Genomic DNA, 20,687 nt, shown 5'->3' with positions numbered 1-20,687 from the left:
ATGAGAATCAGTGACCGATTTCAGCAACAATGATTGGGGGGAGGGGGGAGGGGTGTTAGACACTCATGGGATTTTTGTCTCATTTCACTCGTCAGGTCACTGGTAAATGATAGAAACACCCAGGGGTGTAGTGCTGTCAAAATAACAAGGGGGTTATTGCACAAAACGCTGCCAAAAACAAAAGCAAAAGTAGAAATTGGCTATTTTTTGGTATTAACAAGGGAGGCTCTGCCCCCTAGCACTAGACCCCTGGAAATGCCCATTTTTGAAATTCGGTTTTAAAATTTAAGGTAGAGAAGATAAGAAGCAGTGGCGTAGCCAGGGTTGGAAGATTGGCGGGGCAAAGAGTAGAAATTTTCTGTCCCTGACGAGAGTGTTTGGCAAAAGAAAATATTTGGCAATAATGGTATCCCGTACAGAAAGCTTCATACGGAAACTCCATATATTTTTTTAGAATTTTCTTCTGTACTCCAAAAATACCAGTGACTTTTCAAAATATTTATAGGAATGCCTTTGCCCCCTCCCTTGTAGCCCCAGTGAATTTTCAATGTTTTAAACAATAGCCTAGTGTCCTCCTCTTTATATAAACCAAGGCTTGTCCCCGTAGCTTATTTCCCCGCGAAAGGGCTTTCGATAGGGAACCATTCCAATGAAAATTCACTTTGGCATTAGCTTTCGATATGGAATTATTTTTAGAATAACAAGACTTGTGAGAGGAGACAACATCTCTTGACTTTGATGATAAACGTACCTATGATCTACAATTCTACAGCGTCCCCAGCATAATACGATTTGGTGTCAGAATATCGCGATAACAGAACATCACCTGGAAGTTTGTCGCATCGCCCATAAATTAGTCAGTTGGTTTGTTCTAAGCACTGATAACATGTTCTCGAAAAAACACAGTAGGAAATGAAGAAAAGAAAGAAACAAAGAATGAGAAAAAGCTATAATTTGACAATCGACAGATTAGGCAAAGAAAATGGAATATATGAATTTCTTTCGATAATTTCAATAATCTTATTACAATTGCAAACACAATAATTTTGTCTTGTAGTCAGAAGCACACTAATATTTATAATTCTTGTTTCTGGTATTAACATATAACAGATTTCAACTTTCAAATAAATAAATAAATTACAAAAGTACAAAAAGATTTTAATCATTCTAACCATTTCTCATAGCCAAGTAATTTTACAGTTCTTTATCATGTAGTCAAAAGGCCTCCGACTAAGGTCACAATTGAACGATGCAATATTTGCGAGAATCCTCACTCCTAATCATAATACAATTATATCTCTGTCTTGTGGAAAAGGGCGCAATTTAACAGCTCTCGACCAGTGGAAAATGTCTTTAAAAACACGAGAAAATACATAACCTCTATTGTGATTCCCTCTCTCTCCCTATCTCCAACCGTGATATTCCCATTTATTTCATCACTTTCCTTACTTCCCAATATCCATCATGGGTGCCAGAGCCACATAATTTCGAACGGGGTAATAGAAATTAGGAGCGGATCAGCGGAGGAGCATCTATCTGAGCAACATCCATCTGAGAGGAACGAAAAGCTAAATGCTCCTCCGCTTGGTTCTCCATTTCCATGTTCGAAATTTTGTGGCTCCAGCATCCAGGATACCCAATATCCATTTTGACATGCTTTAAAACAATTTTCTTTACAATTTGGTGTTGGTCTGCACTACAAACAATTTGAACAGTAGCTCATAAACCCTATATCCAACTTAGTTAAAGCCTTCTTGGAATACAGTTTGCGTCATTCAACATTACCAAGAAACTGGGGAGAAGAAACATTTATACTGGGATAAAACGATGTCGCCAATTATTAAGCCTAACTATACTCATTATTTTTACACTTGAACTAAATCTATTTTTGTACTTAGGTGTTGTTTTTTGGCTTCATAGAAATTATCGGAATTGGTACATCTGTCTCTTAACATAGTATTTTGAGTCTAAAGTGCTCTAGTCTTGAGTCTAACTGACAAACCTATTGATATTTACATTTTACTTGTCCTGTGGAATTTATTTGGATCTCCATTAATTAGCTTTTAAGTTTGATAAGTTCAGTAAATATTTAAATATCATCACGTTTATCACATTCTAGACAATTTAAAAATGTTTGATTTTTATGTTGCGCACCAATTCCTAGAATATTGGGCACCGTTTATATAATTTTCTCAGAAAAATCCTAACATTTCAAAATTTCTGCTACCACAGACTTTATCCACTAATTCTTAAGGCAAAAAAAATTAGCCTTTTGTAAATACTACACGTATCTGCACGTTACTTTTCCTAATGTGAAATAAGCTCTTAACCAACAAAAGTTTTTCTCGCATTCCAGATTTCTCATTAATCTATATTGATCATTTGAACTGCTGTATGTAGGCCTATTTCCTTAAGGCTCGAACACAAAGCAAACTCCAGAACCTTCACTGACCATTTTAACAAAAGCTACGGTAAGGTAATTGTGCATCATGACATCACTGCATTAGTAGGTTGAAAATGTTCTAGTTGAAAGATCAGGCCAGGTCTTTTCTGAATTGAAATAGCTTATTTAGACGACTCAAGATAGCATTGGCTATGAATGTAATGAACTGGTGTAAATTACGGTACTGTTTAGGGGTTTGGTGAACACATGCTTTGATTCGAGTCTTAAAAAATTTGTCTTAGCAAATGAATTTTACTAATGAAACATTTACGCGATTGTTAAACCTCAAAAGCACGAACGATGGGGACCCCATAAGCAACTTCAAACTAAACATGGGATGTTATGGTTACTTGTGGGTGCATTGGCAAGGGAAATGTAAACCATATGAAAAAGAATTAATGCTTAAGGATAAAAATTGCATGATTATCCTACACATTTAGGGAGAGCTATGCTCCTTGATCAGACCATTGACATTTATCATTGTTCAAAAATGAGCAAAATAAAGTATTCTGGCTCTCTTAAAGCCGGAATGGAGAACACGCTAGACAACATAAAATGATGAATGTGTCTTGCACATTTATTACTACAGACTCTGCTTTGTCAGATCGACTTTGGTTAAGTCTTCTTGGCAAAGTATGCAAGACTCGGCGCCCTTCCTGTGTGTCTCAACCAGGTGCTCCAAAGAGCAACCATCGATGCAATTGGATTCTTTTCTATTCATTACAAAGTCTTTCATTGATTGTCTCCTTAAGTAAATCTTTGGGGTGCTGTCCTCCTTAACAGTATCATCATGAAAGGGTTCTTGCACTATTGACCATCTTCGCTGCAAACCTGATCCAAACAGCAAATCATCAGCAGCTTCTGTTGAACCTGTCTGCAATCGTACCTGAAAAACAATGATAGATAGATCAAAGTCAAGAGGAAACCTTGACTCTCTTTAAAGTAGAAGTGTTTCATTGGAATTAGCAGTTGTTTGGACGCAGTGCTTTTCTTGCAAGCACATGGGATCACATACTAAAGGCTTCCTCATAACACAAGACCGGAACCAGCCCAAAGCTCTTGCAAAAACCTCTTGCATTAACGAAATACAGCGCTATTCTGACCTATCTGTATATTAACTGTTACTCCTCTTATTATCTTTACCTGATAAATAGTTTTGTCCGAAACGTCGAAATTCCAATGTACAAAGTCGTCAATTAAAAAAATCAATTTTCAGTCATTATTTACTGACGTTCAACACGCTAAACTACATAGACTATACTTTCCAGACCATGTTTACTTGGGGTGTTTTCACTCGCGCAAAAGTTTAGAGAAGCTTTCAAGGGTTTTGGCAAGAACTTTATAGCCTGCATAGAGGAAATCGTATATTTCTATTTGTTAAGTCCGCACTCAGGCTAGGATTGTAGTACACATCGTGGAATCATCTCCAAAGCAGTCCACAGAAAAAAATCCAAATTGGATGCAAATCGTTACTCATGTCTGGATACTTCCAAGATTGTTAATCTTGATTCAGATGGACCTGGATAATTAATGCACACCTGTCTTTCATATCATCGCAATGTCCTTACATTCGAGCAGATCTACCTCGTACCGTGTCTTAACAATAATATACAAATCAGTCTTAGACTGACTGAAAAGGTACGGAAAGTTGGCCTAAAATGTGTTGATGCTGGGAATCTGGATGAATCTGTCCAGTTATGAACGAAAGTAGTTTGAACTCAGCCATCCTCGCACCTATGGGTTTGATGTGGGTAAGCCCCCACCTGCTTCGACGGTAGACGGTTATGTAGAGCACAAAGGTCTGGTTGCGGAAACATAAAGTTTCAAAGAGACTTATGATACAGTAACTTTAAATGTGTATGATACCATTGAGGAGAACAACTGTCCTGTGCAAATAAGGAGGGCAGAGCAAGCAGTTGGTCAACTGTTTCTTTAGTCAAAACCCTTAGCATCCAACACGTGTCACTGGCGAATCCGGTCAGTGAATGTAAATGAGCCCGAATCCGGTCAGTGAATGTAATTAAGCCCGAATCCGGTCAATGAATGTAAAGTAGCCCTAGCTATGAGTTAAACGTGTCTCAACTAGCAACTACCAGCACAGCAGAAACAGCTCTACCATAGCATCGGTCGGAGCATACTTAGCAAAAGCATCGGTCGGAGATAGGAGCAATTACATTCTCCTCCACAGAGGCTTAGGCTACAATGGAATTACATGACACACGTGGCTATGAAATGAGATTTGGTATGGTTAGCCAACTCTCAAGTTCTTCTAATTTAGAAGACCTTGGTGAATGTTGAAATATACAGATAAAGATACTACAAAAACATTTTGCTACTGAAGCGAAAAGCAGAGTTTGAGTGTGTCGTATAGTTACCTGTTTCCGAATGTCTAATAATTTATGGATCGCAACATGTTCAACTAAGACCTTTACATCCGGGAATTCTTCCAAAATATTTTTGAAACTGGCAGCAGGTAGGACAAATAAATCGCAGACTGAAGCGGCTTTCGCACTGGTAATTCTCCTAGCGTTCGCCAACAAGCATATCTCTGAAATGAAATTAATTATAAAACTAAGAGCATTTTGCTTTCATATATAAACAATCTTTTGGTGGTACAAAGCTTGAAAATGGCTTTGAAAGAGCAAACATTTAGTAAACTAAAGCTTTTCGTCTGACACTCTTCAGAGTTTAAAACGTCAGAACATAGATCGAAAACTCTACGCTAGGAAATATACATATAGCCAGTTGTGGGTCGAAATAGGCCATTCAGAAAAACGAGCACATGATTGTAGAGGTTGCCAAATCAGTGCCGCTGACCTATTGAGAATATTACCAATGGAGTCCTAAATTGAAAACAAAATCCGTTTGTCTATACAATAGCGGGTTTTTCGTGCTTATGTAGATAGATTCTAAAACTGCTAGATGGAACGACCATATGGCTTTACCAATAATCCGAAAAATGTCGCCTTTATAATAGTTTTTTGCACAATCTGGGTTTTCCAGTAAATGCTGCATGATAGCAGAATCTTAACCCAACGCTCCTAGCTCAAAACTGCATGAAAAGTATAAAAAGCGGACCCAGGAATTCTACCAACCTCCAAAGTAGTTTCCCTCATTCAAAGTGGTAGTGCGCTCTCCATTGACCAATATATCCACTGATCCTTGCCTTATGAAATACATCTCAGTTCCAAAGGTCCCTTCTCTGATTATGTAATCACCAGGTAAGAAAACTTCAAACCGGAGTAGGGTCAGCACTTTTCTCACGAACAATGCACTGCCATTCTTGAAGAACGGGACAGCGTCAACGAGATCTCTGCAGTTGTGGCTCACGATTTCCTGTGGATTAGACAAATAACTGAGTTTATAGACAACAGAATGGCAAAAATGGGGTACGTTACAGCATCATAACATCTAAGGAAATGCTATTGAAGCTGCGAAAAGGGTCTTACGGAATTGTGCAACGTCCCACACACCAATTAATATGAATTGGTAGAATTATCATTGGTGTAAGGTGTTGTACAACATATGTCATATCAAGAATCCTCGATTCACTACCTCGCGTTAATATCAAATATTCGGCCTTTTTGTCTCAAATATTCGCCATAAATAGTAACTATAATAATAAAAGACCATTCAAGGTGATAGAAGGACAAGTGAGATAATTAGCTAACCTCTTTGAGTGGTCTTGATATCTCACCAAGGATCTGCTCTTCATTGAACATTTTGCCTTGATATCTATGCTCATAGTAATTCGACAGCCTCTCTTTCACGTGATCAGGTAAAGATCGGTAGGTCATGTATTCCTCTACTTGCTTGAACTACAACAACACGAGAAAAATCATCGAAGATAACATTTTATGATCATATCAAAAAGAAAGGATATTGGCAGCTGGAGACTCATTTGAAAGATGCGAGAAATGGAAACATGGGTTTCCTTAAGAGGAAAAGGCCTAAGTCCACTTCAGGGGCATAGCTCTAGAAAATGAACGGTCAACCATCCTGTGCAACCTTTCACTTAGTAGAGACGACTAATGAAATGGGCATTAATTCTTTATGCACTGCTTCAGTAATTAGCGTTTACCACTGCCATTTACCATTGATGCATGCAAGGAGGATGTTGAGGGGGGTGAGGTGGGGGGGGGGTGAGTGGGACTCGGACTTCTCCACTTTTTATACACATGGCTCTTAAGATTTGCTAAAAAAGGCAAAGAAATACTTAGGGTTGGGTTATGCAAATGTATTACGTTTTGACGTCACTGAAAGGCATTGATTACAACTAAAAGTACAATCAAAAGTGCATCGCGCGTTTCCCAAACGAATAAAAAGCGTGACTGTATATAATTTCCCTGGCGGCAGAGCCTCCATACATCCTGTTTTACAGTAACTGCAGACGCCACTTCCAGTAATCTATAAGCACTAGATACCATTTCGCTTGTATTCTAGATACATCTATTATTGGATGAGTCCCTGTCCGTTCGGGCACTTGCTGACAAGTTAGTTGGTTGGGAGATGAAAATCTATGTCCTACCACTGTATGCAATGAGTCCAAATGGCTATTGCGCATGCCCATTACTACATGGCCATAGGATGACCCAAAACAAGGACTTATAATTGATCAACCCTCCCCCCCTAACTCTCAATCTCATTCATGTACTAACCTTTTCTGCGTACTGTCTCCTGGCAGAGTCGACATGTTGGATGTATGCCATGGAGTGAGCGATGAAAAGAGCATAGAAAGTTGCCCCAGTGATCATACTGAATATGGTAATATAGGCTTCAGACAAAGTGGCAGGGGGGTATCTTCCATATCCAATGCAAAGCATATGCGAAAGAGCTTTAAAAAGAGCCCATGAATATTGCACTGTCCATTCTGCATCCTGAAAAAGTCGATTAATTATCATCTTCTGCATTGCATAAGAAACTTGATTGGCATGGTGAAGGCTGGATAGCCTTGTAAATGGAATATGGAAAATAACTCATTATTGAATTGTAAAACTGTACAAGTTACGGTCATAAATTTATCTACTATCTTTAATTATATGATATTGCTGAGACCCTATAGACTGAAAAAGATCGATTTATTTTCTGAAAAATTAAATAAAATCTGTTTCTATGAACGCCCCTTTGGAAAAAAATTCTGTTCTGAAAGATAAATTTTTTGCCATGTAGGAATACATCGTCAGCAAATTTCAAGATCTTACCAGCGCATAAAGTACGGCTCACCTTGTCGGGAAATGGGACCTGAACAGCCCTCCCCCCTAGAGCAATGTTGCTAAGGACGGCCCTGATTTCAGCCTTGCAGTTGCATAGACAGGCAATTCTTAGTTGCTACTCTGAGTTTCACGCTTAATGCAACTGTTGTTTTATTTATCTGTTCTTTGATGTTAGAGATTCAAAGAGAGGCAACTATTTTTTGATATTTAAAAAATTCATTTGATCATGGTTTTCTGTAAAACAGTATTCAAATAATGAATGGCCTATGAAGAAAAAAGGCAAAATTAAAAAGAAATGAAATGACGCATTTCAGAAAATATCGGTTAAAATAAAAAAAATGGTGCATAGACAATCATAACATTGGCAAGAGAATCAAAATATTGGCAATGTCTTTGACTTTTTAGGCATAACATAGGCAAAAACCTTGCACAGAGAAAGTACTTCTCAACAGCCCCTTAAAATATATGCGAGTGCTGAATCGACTGATATACAGGAATTGAATTGAATTGAATGTGGAGCTCAAACAAATTGAAATGAACAAGTATCGGGACAAAAAGTTTTATGTTGGGCGTACTCCTGCGTTGAATTTTCGGGCAAATAAATTTGAAGTTCTATCCCTGAGTTTCATGAGGTTTTTTCTGTCGCTATTTTCGTATTCAAATTTCATCAATAATTAAAAAGTGATGAATTTTCTTTTAACTCACTCTAAAAAATGACCCTTGATTATAACCATCATCTAGGTTTTTATCAGTGAAAACACCAAGGGTTTTACGAGGTCAAATTAAGTCTTCTTAATACGGCTAGGCTATTTTGAAGCAAGAAAGAGGACTATTTAAAGCACAACTTTGTACAACAAGAGAAGTTGTCCGCAATTTAGATGAATACGTTAATGCTAAAAGGAATTTGGAAGGTCAAATATAACGAGATAGTTTTACGTTTTTTAAACGAACAAAGGTCGAAATTAAGATGGCAGCTTTTATGGTTTGCAGCTGTGCCTAGTAAGATTAAATAGGGTGAATTATCTCAACTGAACCTTAGGACGTATCCTTTATACAAAGCAAATGGCCAGTTTACGTTTATGATTCTGGTTTTGTATAAAAAGATGCGAATTGAATTATCTTAAAACGAATGACTTAAACAGCTAGGACAAAATAACTGTTAAAGGAGCCAATTTGAGAAGCTAGTCCCTTAAAACTATCTCAATGATTTCTTCGTCTTAACTGAGAGTAATGGCATTAAAGAGCATCATTTTCTTTTAAATCTTTTTGGCTCAGCATAGCGAGCTATCGATGGTAAATGTTTTGTGTAAGTACATTCACCATTTACTTGTTCTTTCTTCTCTTAGAAATCTCTTTATATTCGTCGGAAAAAGGGAGGTCTCGAAAAACTTTTGTGGCGGAAAACTCCAGAGCCAGTTTCACTTTTTATGAATCACACGAAAAAACAACATATCAGAAAATTAAAGCTTTTCGTCTGACACTCTTCAGAGTCTCAAAAGTCAGAACACAGATTGAAAACTCTACGCTTGGAAATATATATACCCAGTTGTGGATCGAAATAGACCAATCAGAAACACGAGCACATGACAGTTGAGGTTGACCAATCAGTGCCGCTTGCCTATTGAGAATGTTACCAATGGAGTCCTAAGGTGAAAACGAACTCCTCTTATCCTTATATCAGAAATTATATCAGAAACTCCTTATATCAGAAACCTACTCCTTATATCAGAAAATATACTCCAAAAAAGGACATCTAAAAAATTGGCTTTTGTACCTTCAGATTATTGATGGTGACCCAACAATCATCGGGGAAGTCTTGAAGCATCGGCACCAGGAAACCGAGGCAGCCATTCCAATGGGCAACAAGCAGCATCATTGCTATTAGCTTAATGTAACGCATAAACGAGGTTGTCATGTGGAATATCTAAAAAGAAAAGATTTAGCATGAAAAGCATGTTTTAAGATGGGGCTTCTCACATTTAATCGAACGATGCAGAGGGGTAGAATTCATAAGTGTTCTTAGCATTTAACATGCTTTGATACGTTTTCAAATTGCAAAAAACTGGTAAATAAATTCGCATTTTGCTATAAAACTAATAAATTGAATTCGTTGGAATTTATTCAGCCAGATTTTCAAAGTGAAAACACAGCTCTCTACAATGGACTTATCCCTACAACAGACACTGGTATATAACGGACACCTGCATACAACGGAAAACTCTCTACAACGGACATTTCCTTAAATCAGATACCTCACAACGTAGAACGTCTCCCTACAACAAAGGATTTTCAATAACAGACTCTTCCATATAATGGACATCTCCCTCCAACAGACAGTAGCTCTGATCCCAATATATATTCAAATAATGAACTGATTAGAAAAAGAAATGCATTTACATTTAAATCAACAGATTTGCTTCATTTTCAGTCCTCTAGACATATTAACAACAAAGAGGAATTTACAAAAGTATCTCTTTATTGAGGAGTTACGTTTTGGAAAAAGTGGTAAGAAGGTCACTTTCAATTTTGGCAACTATCAGTATGTACAACGCATGGAGAAACGTCTTTTTCTTCTATAAAATCTTCTTAAAAGAAACAGCACATAGAAAAAGCCAATATCTATTCTAACTTGATTTGATAGAAAAAGTAACAGTGAAAAGATCTAATTTTGACCGCTTAGCTTTGTTGTGAATCATTAACCAAATGCTTTTATAGAGCATCAAGATTTCTTTGTTTTTTGGTGCTCTAATACTCAGATTTGAAAACCCAAAGATGCATTCAAAGAACGTTGCTAAAACAGAAAATGATAGTCAAAACATCCGAAAGCAAAGACTAAACCTCAAAGTACTGGAGTCCAAATCTGCAAGTTTCTTGGTATCCTCAGATTTGGTAACTCAAATTTTCTTGCAACGACAACAAAGAGTCGCCTCTTTCAGCAAAAATAACAATAAAAGTTTCTCCTAGGTATTCCTTGGCAATAGAAATACCAGAATTGCCACAATAAGAATCGCTTGGGTGATAAAGGGCTTTGAAGGTACCAATGAAATTGTAGAAAACTAGGATTTTTTTGCTCGAAGAGGTGATGTGTGGCAACAACGAGGCACACAATAAGGAGGCGATTTTCTTTCAAACATAAGCGGAAAAACGTGATAAACTTTTAAATGGTTTTATTCGGCACAAATCTTGTCAGGGTGCAAGGAAATACTGCCAGCAAGAACATTGGCAATAGATTCTTTACACTAAAATCTTAATGAGAGTTTCCACTAATTTCTGTCGCGAAAATTTTCGCTTTCATTCAGAATCGTTGCCGACACAAAAAGGTGAACTAAATTAGTTGATTTGAACTAAGATTTGAGCTATATCGGCTATTCTTCAGCAATAGACTTTTGAGGTGTTGACATTAAGATCCATTTATCGCCGCCATCTTGTTGATTCTTTGACGACAGGATTATGGTGCAGGTTACCTCTTCAATGTACAGCTTGAGCACTGAAGCTCTGGCTAAAGATCCTTCGCAGAGGAGATCAGCACTTAGTGAGGAGATGCCACAGCAACTAAATTTACATCTCTCTGATGAATATCTTGTTAATGAGAATACTATCCATATTCACTTAAGGCAATTGATACTGTACTTATTAGAAGGGTTCTTGTAAAAATGAAGAATTCTTTTAGATTTGGGCTTGATGGTAGGACCAGTCATTTTAGCAATCATCCTGCCCACCTGTATTACCATTCATCTCACAATCTCCTTGCAGTTTTCTAAATTTTCAAACAACTCTAGGATTTTTCTCGATAGTTGGGAAAATGCACATGTGGCACCCATCTCAAAAAGTGGAGGAGGACATGGCTTTTTGTATAAATATAGACCAATTCTGTTCTCATGTTGTATTTAGGCTGCTTTCAAGGCTGGAACATATTCAGCTCTCCAATGAAATTGACGAAGATAAACATTTTTGAAAATTCCAGGTCCGGGTTTTGCACTCAGTAGTGCCAAGTGTCAGGCTCATCGCTGTTATCTTCTTTGATATCAAAACGCCCTTTAAAACAGCTAACCATAAAATATTCCTAGCTAGAATGCATGATGATGACATCTTTGGACACGGTAATGATTGGTTTTGCTCTCTTTCTTTTGCAAGCAGTTCGGCAAAGTATTGAGCACATCTTGAGAAATTCAGCCTATAGATATGGTGCGAGCTCCACAAGACTCGCACCTTGGGCCCCTCCTGTTTTTGAGATACATCAACGATCTGCTTTTGCCTTAAAAGAGGCTTAGATGATATAAATTTATAAATTTTGCCATGCAATGTATGTCGATGATATGAGAATCTGCAAATCTTTGGAAAACCTGTAGGATTTGAATGCTGTTGAAAATTCAGAACCTACATGTCTTAACAATTGGCATCATGGCAATGATCTACTATCGAACATTAGTGGACCATGGCAACTCAGGTCTTGATAATTTGGCTCGAAAAAACCGATATCCTATATTAAGAAATCATCATTTGCTAGTCTAAGAATTAATGAAATCGATGATGCTATTGGTCTCAAGGCCAAGTAAATGTCTTGGCCAAAACATTGATGTTTTCACGGGCTTTTTTGTGTCACTAGGTGAAAAAGATTGCACAACAACAAAACTGGCACACAATCTGGATATCTAATCCGCCAAAAACCATCAGCAATCGTCAATAGGTGCCTGGGCAAGCTAACCTCAGAATTTCACCGCATTCGCTTTCTCCACAAATCTTAGACTGACTTGCAAATATTCCCAATACTGACATTTAATGAATAAAAATTGTCTGCCTATCACTTTACCAAATTTAGAATGAGCATGATTTTTAAGACAAAACGGCATCCTCGCTTCACTGCTTCAAATCTAGACTGAAAATTTACAGATATTTCTACCATGATTGTTAAGTATTTCCTTCTGTTTTTAAACCTTTTTTTAGGTTTCTTCTTCCTTCAGAATTAATGATATGTAACCACTTGTACTATAGATATTTAAAGTTCAAATAAATTAGGTTGGGACAAAATCTAAAAGGGAACGTATTACAAAACACGAATTTTATATATTGGAAAACAAATGTTCATCTTGTCCTAAAAGCAAAAACACAGGATAAGCGGACTACAAACGATTGCTAAATGTTTTTTACCGCGGCAAATGATAACACAAAGTTGTAAGGTATCACGTGTAAAGAACTAAATCTAATTTGCTGGCACAAATTATATCAGCTGATGAAAATCAAGTTCCTAGGTTCGTTAGCTGCTACAGGTTAAGACTGAGATTTGATCCGCTGCTATTTAAACACGGCATAAATAAAAATTCACTGCCTCTGTTTATCTTCTGGTCTTAGTTTGCATCTAGGATTATGAAAGGCATGTTTTTGTGAGATCCGGGTGGATAACGTGGCTCATTTTCGATATGCCTGTTCGAAAAGTCAAGATTGATGTTAAGAAGATTAAATTTTCAATCACGAAGTGGGTCAAAGAACTGCAGGCGACAGGGATATTTTTAGGTTACTTCATTATAAAATGGGCGAGATTGGATTGTTTTTAGGAACAAACTGTGTGATCTTTGGATGGTTAATGACTTCAGTAGATCTACATGCCCTTGAGGCCTAATCCAAATGGTTTAAAGAATTGCATATGGGATATATTCCATAGAGAATGAAGGTATATGACTTTTATGGACAAAATTGACATGGTCCTTTCATGAATGATAACTGATCGCACTTTTAAGTCCAGAACCCATTAAACAAAACTGTCAGACTGGAACCGGGCACGAACAAACGTTAAGGCCAAATCATGGCACGAGCGACAAAGTTTTGGCCAAAACCTTTTAAATCGGAGTCTTCAACCAAATATCTACCGAAATTATAGCCAAAATTCACAATGAAATTCACAATTCACAATGAGACTAAGTTTCCAACTTTGGGTCTTTATCTTGCATTATTGATGCCAGCGGCGTCTCTGGCAATAATTTAAGCGCGTAGGTAGCCAGAAAGATGTTGAAAATGATTTTCAGTCTTGACACAGGAGTGTTCATTTTCTTATCCATTTCCCAACAATTTTTTTTCAACTGTTGTTAATGCCTACAGACAGTCAATTCTATTTCAATGTAATTCGAAAGAAAATTGTACTTTTTTTTGTTCAAACTGAAACCTCAACAAAACAGATAACTCTTAAGAACAGATAGCGTATACAAACAATAAAAACCCTAAATATCCTTCCTTCGGTTAAAGCGTTAGGCAAAAAACAAAATGGACGAATCATTTTGTTCACGTTTTTCCATTTGTTCACGTTAAAATGACATATACCCAGAGTCCAGAAAAGTTGTTAACCTTCCTCCAGACTAAAAAATCCCAAAAGGCAAACCTTCATTACAAACAATAGAAAGTGGGCGTGGCTTGGGTGTGTCATATGAGCTTCTATTGTTTTTCGTGGATCTCCTCCGATCAGTGGCCGTGCGACCGTAATGTTTTCCTGACTCTGCATATACCTTCTTACAACAGCTACCTTCATACAGGCACTTCCATACAATGGACACTTTCGTAACAAAGACACATTCGCAACAAGGAAACCTCCTTACAACTGGTGGCATCTCCTTAGAGCAAAACACCTTACTAGCAAACCAGAACTGCACTGTGAACTTACGTATTTGGTTATAAGTTAACTGTCACTGCTACTAGACATTCAGATACACAGTTGCTTTTCAAAAGCGCTAAACATATTATTTACAAACTAAAAGAAAGGTTCATCATATTTGGATCACATGGTATGAGCAATAGTTTTTTTCAAAATTTTGCCACGTACAGCTCGTTACCAGTACCAAATGACGTCGTGCCTATTTCTGCTATGGCTGGCATAGAATGTATTTTGTTGCTGTGTTGTTGTGCCGATTTTCGACATAGATATAAAAACGAGAAGGAAAGAGCTTTTTAGAACAAGAAGAAAAATTGTTATTTTTGGAGAATGGATAAATTTATTAATTGGGGACATAATTCCGGTAAAGAGGACTTCTGCATCCCTTAAAGAGAAATGTCTGTTTTCTAAAATAACTTGCAACCACGGCTTGTACCTGATTGCAGATAAATCTGAACTTTTGTGGCTCTTGAAGCTCCTGTCGATCTACTTATTAACAAAGTATATTAAACAGCCAATCGTTACCTCTTCACACTGCTTGATATATCTCAAGATCCTGGAAATCCTTAAAAGCTTTAGAAGGCTGAGAAGTTTTGCGAGGCGCAGGAACTTGAGAGCTCTGGAGGCGCCTTTAACAGCTATGCCATCACTGTCTCCAGTTGCTGAACTAAGAATGTAATCGAAGGGCAGCGAACTAATGAAGTCGAGCCAGAACCATGTTCGAAGGTACCTGCAAAATAAAACCGTAGTGGCCTAGATCCAAAGAAATATGACATCGGCAGAAATCCTAAACCGAACTTCGTTTTCAAACGGAAAATCACACGAAAAATTAAGCTTTACCGAGAATGCATTTTTGAAAAATATGGGCGTGAAGTTGAATTGCAAAAGACAGAGAGAGGGGGAAAATCATTTCATAAAGAAACTACTCTTATCGCATTTCGATTTTCTTATAATCTGAATACATTCTTTCTGTATAATTTTCCCTATTCGGGCCAAGCATTGAGATGAATGTGCGTACAGAAAACAATCAGGAAGTGATAAAACGAGGAAGAGGATGAATGAATTGAAGCATTGTATCAAATATAGACAAGAAAAACACAGCACAGAAATGCAGATGTAAACGTGCACATTTATTATTGAACAAACCGAACCTTTTCGCAATAAGTTTTGGTTTAAGAATGATATGGACTCCTGCCCCAGGTGCCATGTAGCCTGTCCTGAAGTTCAGGCAAATGTCAGCCATGAAACAAATATCTGAAACTACATTGAACATCACCATAACTGGGCTGAGGTCTTCGCGAAAGAACGTTATCGTCACCGGGAGAATAATCATGTTCGACACGAGTAGAAGAAGCACGACCAAGTCCCAGAAGTTCCTGGAACAGAAAGACAGTCAAATTAGAACAATATTTTATATAGTTCTCCTTTTTGCAAAATATTGAAAACACATCAAAGAAAACTAATTTGAAATTCAAACTTACACAAGACAGAAGATTGTAAATACAGTACAATGATTACCAAATACAAAGTAATATAAACCAACAGTTCAAAATGCGAAATGAAAAATAACGGCGTAAACTTGGAAAGGTCAGCTGGAAGAAAGTTTTACAATTTGAAACAGCAACTTGGCTTAATCGAAGACAATGGTGTCAAAATTTTGTACAAGTCGTTACATATAGTCGACAGGCATAAAACGTCCATCAATTGGCGCTGCATGGTCTATCTTGACATACTAATTTCTGTCACTGCTGGATTCTTCAAGAACGAACCGTATAAACTTAACGCAGGAAGATCGTGTTCCAAGTCCAAACGGCATTAATTTGGCCCATTTGTAAACTTTTAAACCAAATTAGAGTTGGATTGATATTATAATGAGGCTAGAGGGTGAAGATCTTGAAGCTTTGCGGACATCAGATATTACTTTGATTTTTTTCTCAGTTTCAAGATGAGAAAATTCTGCCATAAGCCGGAATCAGAACAGACCCACTTCAGTAAAAACATTTGCTTCGAATTAACTACTCAAATGATCTGTAAAGGTGGGTGGGAAGGGGGGGGGGTTAACACCCGATATAAGTTTCGCCCCTGGTCGAGTTAACACCAAGTGAAATAAAGATGTATTTTACATTGTGTTTCGATAAGCGTTTTAATTAGATGGATTCACAATTATGTTTCGATTAGCTTAAAGAACGGCCTACTTTTACCAATTATGATCGCCAGTTTGTGATGTAAACTAAAAGATGGCAATCTAGTTGCAAGCTGCATTACTAAGCAAAGATATAGCCAGAATGTCACTAAATAAAACATACACAAAAAGTAAAAATCTTCTCCAGGAAAAAATAACCAGTTTCCCCTGTTTTCCTCGAGGATAAATTCAAAGATTAATATTTCGTAGAGCCATTGTTAATCATTCGGTTCTATGCTGTATGAATTATCAGAAAATTAGCAGGAGGCGCAGATGTTTATTCGAAAAAGCTTCAAAATTGCTTTTAAGCTCCGGATTTCAAAGCTCTCAGCATTTCAACGTCGCTTCAATTTCCGGAATGACCCAATTACTTTTGTGTAACCGCAACCAGCCGGTACACAATGCTGAAGAAGCTTAACGGAATTTTAGCATTTTGGATCCTGGCGAAAATGATCATTTTAAAACAGAAGATACGGTGGGAGTTCAGCAACTGGGGCATTAAGGTTTACAGGCTGGCGCGACAAATTCTACGACGAAGGAGCAGATTAGTACGAAGGAGCTGGCCTCTGCGAAGGAGCTTGCTACTTGGAAGGAGTTGACCTTTAAATATTTTGGAACAAAGTTGAAACTCAGTATACGTTGCCCTACAAGTTCAGGCATCTCAAATTATGCATCTAAATAAAATAGATGTGATAAAATTGTAATATCATCCTTGAAAAATTCCCCCCTGTTTGTTGTAGCAGCAAAACGCTTCGTTTAACTGCCTCTTCTTTGACGTAAGAAAGACGTTCAAAGCATAGCTTGCCTATATTTATCAAGGTTGCATATTTCATTGTTAAGAATGTATAATACTTCGGAGCCTGTTGACAAAGAAATGGCTACGCTTTAGCTGAATGCATTACAAATCTGAAAATGCTTTACCATCTACGCTGTGGGATAAATAATTAACGAATGATCGTCGAAAGAGCTCAAGATTGCTGGCTTTTTGAATTTATCTGATTGTGCCAAAACCTTTGCTAAATCTTTTGACCTAGGCTAGAATCTAGATATTACACATTACTCTACACCAGCCTTAATTCTCTTTGATTTTCTACAAGAAATCCTGCCGCATTGCACGATGGAGGTACATAATACAGCGTTCATTACCGATGCTGTTATCGAAGTCAAGTAGATACTGCTATCAGCACATGTGGCGGGACTGAAGAACGTGAAGTGACGTTGGAAATCAAGTCAACTCAGCGTGCTCCTAGATAATTCATAAAAAAGATGAATTATTCAACTGCCGAATCTTCAATTTTACAGTTATTATTAAATATTTGTAAAAGTTCAAAATAGTATAGTTGAGTAACACGCCTCGGCGAGTAACACTTTGCCACTTCGCTGGATTGTTCAGATATTGAGACTTGGTGCAGTGAAAGGATTGTTTCATAAACACTTTAATAGACTCATTTTAGAGATCAAAAAGTGAAATAAATTTCATAAAAGCACTTGAGGTTAAGATTAATTTGATTTTAGGTTCAAAATTGTTTGATTCTTCATCTCAAGGCATAAAGGCATAAGTTAATCATAAACGAGTTTACAAAATTGGCTTTCCGTAATTTGGCTTGTAAATTTAAATCAAAGACAAGAGTAAGCTGGAGTATTTCAGTTCGCTCTTTAACTTGCTCTGGAGTTGTGGCTACAACATGAATGTAGGTAGGCCAAATAAATCGTTTAGAGAGCTCGCTTGACGTTTCTGGGTGAGAAGATTCTTGACAAGATTTACTGCAGTAGAAAAGTGCGAGGAAACTGATTCTATTAAGTGTCCAAAAACGTTTGCAACACAGATTCAAAAGAAAGGCAACCAACAAAGCATAAAATTTTCCTCAAGAATGGAAATTTCTATTGCCGTCTGCACATTTTGCCAAAATTAAGACTCGAATCAACATTGAAAATTTAATTTCAGCCTTTTAGAGGTACCAATTATTCATTACTCGATAGAATAATCACAAAGGAATTTCTAGATAGCACAAAAAACAAGATATAACACATTCTACTGAAATGCTACTTTTTGAAAAACTTCTTTGAGTGTGAATCGAGCAATGATGATCACAGTAGCTATCATAAGTCTGCTTTTTATCGTAAAATTATGAATTAGGAATCAAGATCAGGACTTAATCACTCAAATTTCAACTTAAATGTGAAAATCAGCAATTGGGGGTGGGAATATGTGCGTATTTACATAGGGTTAAAAATTAATTAAATGCTTAAAAATTATATATCATAACTGCTCGTATAGGCGCTACTCAAGAAGCTTAGGCCTTGACAATATGAGAATTTCACGGAAAGGACTTTGTTCCGTGGAGTTTGCAAACTAGTAAAGTGGGACCGATTCAAAAGCCAACGAACACGTGCTAAATTGTCAATTTCAGCACATCATCAGTATAGGGAGATTTCGGTCACGTTCGTTAGGAGAAAGAGGGTTTTGTAAAGTAATTGTGGATTAGCGAAATTTTCAAGGTAAATTCTAGAATCATCCAGAGGTGTATGGGTCATTGACAGATTTAAAATTAAAGTGGGTTTCTGTGATGATTTCTGACAGACTGAAATACGGAAAATGAGTTTTTTGCTAACACGAGTGCTGGTTGAAGCAAGAGCTTGGTTTTAAGATGGAGAAAATCACCTTCTTTTATAACATGTTTTGATATTTGCTCATTTCTAAAGTGAATCGACCTAATCCATCAAAGCACAACAAAAGCTAGACTTGCTAGACTTGGCGAGCTTACCTGTGCCATTTCTCCCATTTATTTTGCGTAACCTTAGAAAGAAGAAGTTACTTAATACGAAGTTGTTATGTGCATAACTTGTTGATACAATTTGTTTTACAATTGGTGAGACGGATTGCACAACAGGGTTACAAGGGACCTTTTCACCGGTGTTAGAAATCGTCTTCAATGGTATTAAAATTATTATAACTAAGAGTCAATTTTTTTGTAGAACTCTGCATCTAATAATAACAATAATAAATAATAATAACGATAATAATAATAACAACAACAATAATAGTAATAATAATAAAAACAATAATATTAATAATAATAATGCTAATAATAATGATTATGATGGAAACATTTCATTTTCAATTCAACTTAAACTACAATTACAAATCTCACTATTACATTCAAATGTTTATTAAACGTGACAAGTTTCAAGGATTTTTGTAATGGCAAGCCCTTATAATGCAGGCTAAAAGTCGGCAGACAGTTGTTTATAAAAATTGAAATATTAAACCACTAACCTGAAGGCACTGTATGGATGTATCAAAAATCCAAACGCTTTCATTCTTTGCTTCTCCTTCGCAAGTCCCCTGTCACCCCCAAATATCTTTAAATTCACATTAGTTTCCGCTGGCTCAAACCATTTCTTTATTCTCTCGATTCTCGACAGTTCCTCTGCTGCCGAGTCTAGATCATTGTCGAGTGGGCCTTCTGGTGAAATGAAAAGTGAGTTGAACCCCGATCCACCGGTTTCAACCTCTGTTTCTCCTTCTTTCCTCACCGGAACAAGCAGACGCCCAATGGGAGTGATCTTTTCATCAAAGGTCGATTGGCGTGACGTTCTCTGAAAGGCGCCAGATATTGGCGACTCGTCAAGACTTCGTGCCTTGCCTGATTTCCTTTCATAACTTGCGCACCCCTCTGATCTCTCATTATTAGACTCAGAAACACTATTATTCAGCTCTGTTTCGCAGTTCATGTTACAATCATTTTCGGAGTCACTTTCCAATACATTGATGACTATTTCGCTAACAGTTCGTCGACGTCTGTTACCCCTTGAATCCAAGAACCCTTCCTTGGCCGGCGACACTTTTTTCTGTGCACCATTACACTGGCTCTTCGACCTCGAGTTTCGTCGCAAACTAAATAGCCGATCCCATCTACTTTCAGCTTCCGATTTCTTTGGCTCGCTTTTTCTAACATCCATCCTGCCAAACTGTAGAAGCTGCCTTGACACTTTTCCAGCTTTTGACATTTTGTTGTCCATTATCTTATTGTACACTTGTATGACGCTAATTGAAACTAAGACCCTATTTAGTCTTTCAACTGACAACATTCGGTGACGATGTAAGACTTCTCCGTCGTTTAGTGTCCATAGAGAATGGCAGGGCCCGTTCAGCGAGCCGGTCCTTATTTCTAAGCTGATTAAAAACTCTCAAATCTCGTGCAAAGCACA

At 37.3% G+C, this 20,687-nt stretch overlaps 1 protein-coding gene across 1 annotated transcript; it reads right to left on the bottom strand.

Moving 5' to 3' along the window:
* Positions 1 to 209: 209 nt before the first annotated feature.
* On the bottom strand, positions 210 to 20,567 carry LOC135687018 (potassium/sodium hyperpolarization-activated cyclic nucleotide-gated channel 3). Its single transcript, XM_065203445.2, has 9 exons — positions 19,753 to 20,567; positions 15,445 to 15,669; positions 14,819 to 15,023; positions 9,431 to 9,580; positions 7,102 to 7,320; positions 6,115 to 6,261; positions 5,539 to 5,779; positions 4,819 to 4,991; positions 210 to 3,329 (listed from the first exon to the last, which is right to left on the bottom strand). Exons 1-9 carry the CDS (start codon positions 20,565 to 20,567, stop codon positions 3,027 to 3,029), a joined length of 2,478 nt encoding a protein of 825 aa, XP_065059517.1. The 3' UTR covers positions 210 to 3,026.
* Between the last annotated feature and the right edge of the window lie 120 nt (positions 20,568 to 20,687).

This window comes from Rhopilema esculentum, chromosome 20 (assembly GCF_057945365.1).
Source record: "Rhopilema esculentum isolate cy_ngs chromosome 20, ASM5794536v1, whole genome shotgun sequence".
Lineage (NCBI taxonomy): Eukaryota > Metazoa > Cnidaria > Scyphozoa > Rhizostomeae > Rhizostomatidae > Rhopilema > Rhopilema esculentum.
The sequence above is the reverse complement of the archived record's forward strand: the minus strand, read 5'-3'. Positions and strand labels throughout refer to the sequence as shown.